Source organism: Sciurus carolinensis, chromosome 5 (genome assembly GCF_902686445.1).
Source record: "Sciurus carolinensis chromosome 5, mSciCar1.2, whole genome shotgun sequence".
NCBI lineage: Eukaryota > Metazoa > Chordata > Mammalia > Rodentia > Sciuridae > Sciurus > Sciurus carolinensis.
Genome location: NC_062217.1, coordinates 5143341 through 5149340, shown reverse-complemented (window position 1 = coordinate 5149340; position 6000 = coordinate 5143341). Strand labels below are relative to the sequence as shown.

The window sequence follows — 6000 nt, the reverse complement described above, 5'->3', positions numbered from 1 at the left end:
AAAGTGCACTTCCCAAGTATAGTGAGAGAATAGGAAGGAATGTAAAGTGTTTTTTAAATTATTTGTTTTGTTTGTTTGTTTTTAAAAACAGCCCTTATTAACTCTTCCTTCCAGTGATTCTACTGTAAACTCATAAAAGCCTTTTATAGAAAGCAAATTCATATACACTCAGCAGGTGAAATGTTCCCACAAAGAAAAAAAAATACAAACAGAGTGATCAGACTTCTCTCTTCCTCAAGTCCCTAGAGCGTGTTGGAGTGATAAAGTTTTTGCACTGTAATAAAAATGGCTGACCTATTTACTTTTTAAAAAGAAGTTGTTCCTCTGTGATAATGCAGACTTGCATACACTTTATACCTGGAATAATTTAAAACCCTATGTTGGGGAAATACTGGGATACAATTGTATATAATCTGTAGACTGCAGATGTTGGAGCATTTCTAGAATCTCTTCCACCACGATAAAGGAGGAAAAGTCCTGTTTGTGCCCTCCTCGGTCCCTTGGATGCCGTCACAACGGCCCAAATGTGCTCGTAGATTATGGCAACAGAGCTGAACTCAGTCAGAGCCTCCTCCGTGGTCAAGGGAAGGCCCTGCCCGCTCCCGCTGCAGTGCTGGATGCTGCTCCTGCCCAACTGGCCAGCAAGAAAGGACTGGATTGCTTGGGAATGGGAACTGGAGCAACTCAGTTCGTGATGACTGTTTTCTTTGTTTTGTTCTCAACATAAGTATGTGTTCCTGTCTGATCCCACTCTCATGGAGCACACTGTTTGTTCAGCTGGACGGGAACCCCCACAGGCCCCCTGGGTTCCGCTCCAGGGCTGTGCAAGGGCATGCACACCCACCACTGTGGTTACACAGACAGAAGCAAGCGGATGTTGTCTGCTGAGGGGACGAGAAGAGGGGAGGGGCGCAGGGCGGGGAAGGGTGTGGGGTCCACGGGTGGAGGGAGACTTGGGGAATCTTTTTATTTTTTTATTTTTTTTTGTTGTTTTTTTTTTTTGTCTTTTTTTCTTTTTTATTCTTTTTTTTTGTTGTTGTTGTTTTTTGCTACACCGTGAGGTCATAGCAGTCATCCTCTAATAGAAACTGACAGGACATAAAGACAGAACTACCTGATGAACACACACGATGACCAGAAATAGAAAGAGACAGTGAAAAGACTTAGTTCACCTCGGAGAAACCATCCCGGAAAGAAAGTCCCGTATTAACAAGTGCAGAAAAATAAACGAACGAAGAAACCCAGACCGAAACGAAAGCAAAGAAAACCTCCAAACATTAAAACACAGTGTATAAAATGGTGTGAGAAATCGAAAGTCACTTCGCAGCCTTTTAGTCAATAAAAAGCTGTGGCGTGTCCTTGTTTGGAATCAGGCCCATCTTTTAAATTTTACCCACAGGCCTTGCGAGAAGTGATCCAGGGTAAAAGCACCCAGTGTCCGTCGGGTGGGCAGCGGCGGCTGGGCCGCGGGCGGGTGGCGCCGCGCCTACTCCTCGTTGGTGGCGTTTTCCTCCAGCGAGGGGATGCCGCCCAGGCCCAGCCCCGCCGCGCTGTGCGCCGCGGAGGCCGTGAGCACGGTGTGCAGGAGAATCAGTACGAGGACACACAGCTTGAGTCTGCCACCGCACAGTCTGGTCGCCGAGGACACGGCCAGCGACGTCCTGTGGCAGGCGTCGCTGCGCTCGGGCCTCCCTCTGCGGAGGCCGGCCTGCTCCCCCGTCCGGACGTCACAGCATTCGGGGTCATCGCGGGTGAGGAAGGTTTCGTAGAGCCCTGCGGGGAGAGGGCAGAGGTTAGAGACGGAGGCCGCCGGCCAGGCGCGGGCAGACCCATCCGCACCCCTGCGCTGGGCCCGCGCCCCACGCGCCCTGCGGCGCCCGGCAGCCCCAGCGAGGCTGGCGGGTCCTGAACGCCGGACGGAAGGCGTCGCAGGTCACCGGCCCCGCGGCTCTGGGTGGACTTGGAGAGCAAGCCCCTCGGCCGCCCGTCCCCTCCATCCCTGGGGCGATGCCTGGGCCAGCGCTGGCTGCCCAGGGAAGCCACCACCACGGGGCCTGGCGCGGATCCGGGAACCGGAGGCCGCTCTTGGCGCTCAGGAGCCTCTTCACGCCTCGCAGGAGCAGAACCGTCCGTGCGTCTAAGGCTGCTGGGGTCCTTGGATTTATCTTGTGGTGTCGCCCACGCTTCCTGTCGCTACACTGTGGAGGGCTTTGCCTGGACCTGCAGCAGGAGCCTCGCCTTCCCATCCGCCCTCCCGCTTGAGTCTCTCGCTCATTCTTTGCTCTCTCTCTTGCTCCTTTTTGCTGAATCTCTTCTTTTTCCCCCTTTCCCCCCTTTTCCTCTCAAAATACACATTGATTTTACTTTGAAATTGATGAATACGTATTTTGAAACTTTGGGAGTGATGAAAAGAATAAAAGAAAAAAACTGCTTGTCTATAATTGTTCCAGTCCCGTGTGTTGCTACATTAGATTTAACACTTTTATCTAGCTGTGTAAGCCGATGTGCATCCTATTTTTTGTCTAATTGAATCATTTCCCTTGGGTGTTTGAATGAATTTTCTATGCATATTTTGTCATAATACTCTCATGCTTGAAGAAAAATAAGGATAATAATAGAGAGGTTGTAATGATTAAATGAGATTTCTCATGTAAGGTGTTTGGCTCAGGGCCTAGCACACAGGAGTAACTTGAAAAATCTGGCTCCTGTTAATGATAACAGTTATCAACAGCATTTCACTGCCTCTACCCATGTAACAACACCTAAAGACCCATCCTGTCTCTCCAGACGAGGTGTTTGAAGACCCGCTAGTCTGGACCACTGCACTGGTGTCCCCCTGTCAGTGCGGTCAGTACCACTGGCCCGGCTGCTGTTTCCTCCTGCAGTCTCCTCCATCACCACCTTCCTAACCCTCATTCATCACGTGGGTGTGGTTCATGTGACACTGCCCTTGCAACATCTCTGCTCAGACTCCCAGGCTGCCAGTGAGCTTTGCCCCACTATTCAATAGAGCAGTTATGATTTTTTCTTTTGATCACAATTGCCCAGCAATTTCCTTACTCATCTATCAGCTTAAAGCATGAATTATACAGTTTCAGGATTGCATTCCCAACATGTAGCAGAATGCCTGAACAAAATGCTCAGTCAGCATTTATTACATGAATACACTAAGTACATCTACTCGTTTAATTAAAAAGAATCCTTTAAATAAGATACGTTTCAATCTTCAGTTTCTTTTAAAGAAATGACCAAGATATCCTTATAACGATGCTTACAATATTCATTTCTTCTTAGGCATTCAAAGGTAAACTTCACCTTCGCCTAGGAAGAATATGGAAAAAAAAAACTGAATTAATGAGATCTGCAGCTGCGACATTTTTACTGTATGATATTTTCTTTTTTCATATAAGATACCTCACTGGTAGGCTAATCATTTATTGAAGTATGTTTTCCAGTACATATTCTGCAATGAAAAGAGTTCACACTGAGATCATAAAAACAGGAATCTAAAGGTCATGTAGATCAACATTTTAGAATATTAATAGAACATATTTAGCAATGTCATGTGAGGAAGAAGTTCTTCCAAAGTCTTTCAGAAGCTGGCCTGCTAATCTAACTAAAGTCATTTCAAAAAGAATATAGTTCATGCAGGCCAGTAAAGGAACACTTCTTTTCGAGAGGCACAATGGATATTCTTTCATTTTTTCCTGTCCATCTTTTTAACAAGAGTTTTTATTAAGTTATACATGCACATATATGAATGTTCAAATAATTCCACAGGGTATGTTACAAAATAAGAAAAAAATTCCTCCCATTACTCATCTCGGATATTTCCTTCTCAAAGGTAAATATCAGCAAGTCTTTTAGCCCCAGTTTGGAATGTTTTACATTTCCCTTGCTTTTTGGCACCGTCTGTAGACCTCCCCTGAGGAGATGTAGGGTAATACATATAGTCCCCTCCTTCCTCCAGCAAGGAACCTCCCTCCAGCCATCCCCTGGATGAGCAAGTTCAATAAAGCCCTGAGTTCCTTTCCTTCCTTCCTTAGAATGCCACCAGCCTGTCCTTCACCCATCCATACAATGAACTCTCTCTCTGCTCCCAGGACGCTTTGCTATTTCTGGAGGACTCATTCTGTGTACTTACTAATTCTGCCCCAAACAAGCAGTTGGCTCTTTCAGCCGTTTCAGGGGTGCTACCTGCTCAACTTCCCAAGGAAGCACCTGTTGGACCTTGCCTGTCTGCACAGGCACCACCCTGGAAACTGCCCAGCATCATTGTCTTGGGATTTTTTAAAAATTAAATTTACTTTTCCTAAGATCCTTAAAAGTTGTACATATGTATGGATTCCTATGTGATATTTCAATATACATATCTGTTCTATCATGTTTGAACCAGGTTGAACATGTCTACCTTCTCCAACATACATCGTTTCTTTATGGTGAACATATTCAAACTTTTTTTTCTAGTTTGCTCAAACACAGAGTATATTCCTGTCATCTCTAGTCCCCCGTGCAATAGCACACCAGAACTTAACGTTACCTAGGCCCATTAATGAGTCTTCCCATCCCTCCCGCCCCTCTTCCCCTGCCTCTGATAACTCGGTGAGATTCACATTTTTCAGATTCCACTTAGGAGATCCCATGATACTGTTCTTGCACATTTCCCTTAACATAATGTTTGTGAATGACAGGATTTCATTTCTTGGTCAGTGTGAATGGTTCAGCAATAAACACAGGAGTACAGGTGTCTCTGACATAATGATTTGTTTCCTTTAGATAGAGATGGAGAAGTGAGACTGCTGGATCATATGGTGGTTCTGCTACTAAAGTTTTTAAGAACTTTCCTATGGTTTCCCATAACGGTGGTGTTACTTCACAGTCCCACCGCGGGGGTCTGTCCACCACCCTCTGTCCAGGTCCTCCGTAGCACTTGCTATCCTTTGGGTGGTAGTTGTTCTACCTGGACTGAGGTGGTATCTCACGCTTTGATTTGCATTTCTCCTGAGGATTCTTGTCACCTCTCTCCTACACTGGACTTCCTGTTTCCTGTATCCTGTGCCCCTGCTTTTCTCATTTTGGGGGTCCTTAACTTCTGGTGTTTTTAGGAGGAAAACCTCATGGTAAATTTCCATGACACTATATGCCTAAAAATGTATTTATTCTACTTCATACGTATTTGGTTCTTTGACTGGATATGGAATTCTAATTTAGAAATTGTTATCCTTCCGATTTTTTTCTATCATTGCTTCTGTTTGTAGTTGTTGAACTTCCAGGACCTGTCCTTTCATTTTCTTATTTCTCCTACTTCATGTTGTTTTACCTTTCTGTTTTTTTTTCTAGAATTCTCGGTGAGTTTTAGTGTGCAATTATATTAGTAACTTTCATTTATGATATAGCTAGGAAATTTTTGTGTCATTTGAAGTTGCTTTTTAGAAGGGATTGTCCTCATTTCATGATTATGACATAGTGAGTGCATGGTGCTTACACAGCGCTTTGCTTTCTTCCTTCTTTGTCTTCCTCTTGTTCCCCCAGGGAGGCTGTCCTTTCTTGATTGTCCTCCGTATTGGAAACCAGTGGGGTCTGGCAGCTCGGGAGGGCTGTTAACCACGAGCAGCACTCTGGAGTGTGGATGCATAAAGCTACAGAATTCTGTCTTCAGGAAAGTCTGTCCAGTATCTGCCGGGAGGTTGAAGGCCCGCCTGTTAGTTTTCTGGGCATGAGGGGGAGGAGGAGCCGGGGTCGGAGTCCCAGCCGAGGTGCCTGCTCAGGGGTTTATGCTCCATGTGGTCCTCCTGCCTTACCTCCTCCTGGGCTTGCTGGCTCAACAGCTCTTTCTTTTTCATCTCCAAACCGTTTTCCTCCTGAAACAACTGTGCCACCGTTCCCTCTCCCTGGGTGGGGGCGGGTATGGGGACCAGGCCTGACCGTGGCCTAGGTCCAGCCTGCGGGGCTCACGTGGACTTCTCCTCCAGGAGACCTTACCTGGAGCTGCTCTGCCAG

At 46.3% G+C, this 6000-nt stretch overlaps 1 protein-coding gene across 2 annotated transcripts in view; it reads right to left on the bottom strand.

Moving 5' to 3' along the window:
• Positions 1–1003: 1003 nt before the first annotated feature.
• The window catches only part of Nalf1 (NALCN channel auxiliary factor 1), a 558523-nt gene continuing 553526 nt past the window's right edge, over positions 1004–6000 (bottom strand). The window contains exons 3-4 of one of the 2 annotated variants that reach the window (XM_047553453.1): positions 3276–3321; positions 1648–1773 (exon numbers count right to left, since the gene is read on the bottom strand). In XM_047553453.1, coding sequence (XP_047409409.1) covers positions 3299–3321 — 23 coding nt within the window. In that variant the 3' untranslated portion in view covers positions 1648–1773; positions 3276–3298. Of the gene's footprint in view, positions 1774–3275; positions 3322–6000 lie in introns of both variants that reach the window. The other variant, XM_047553452.1, reaches the window with a different exon arrangement.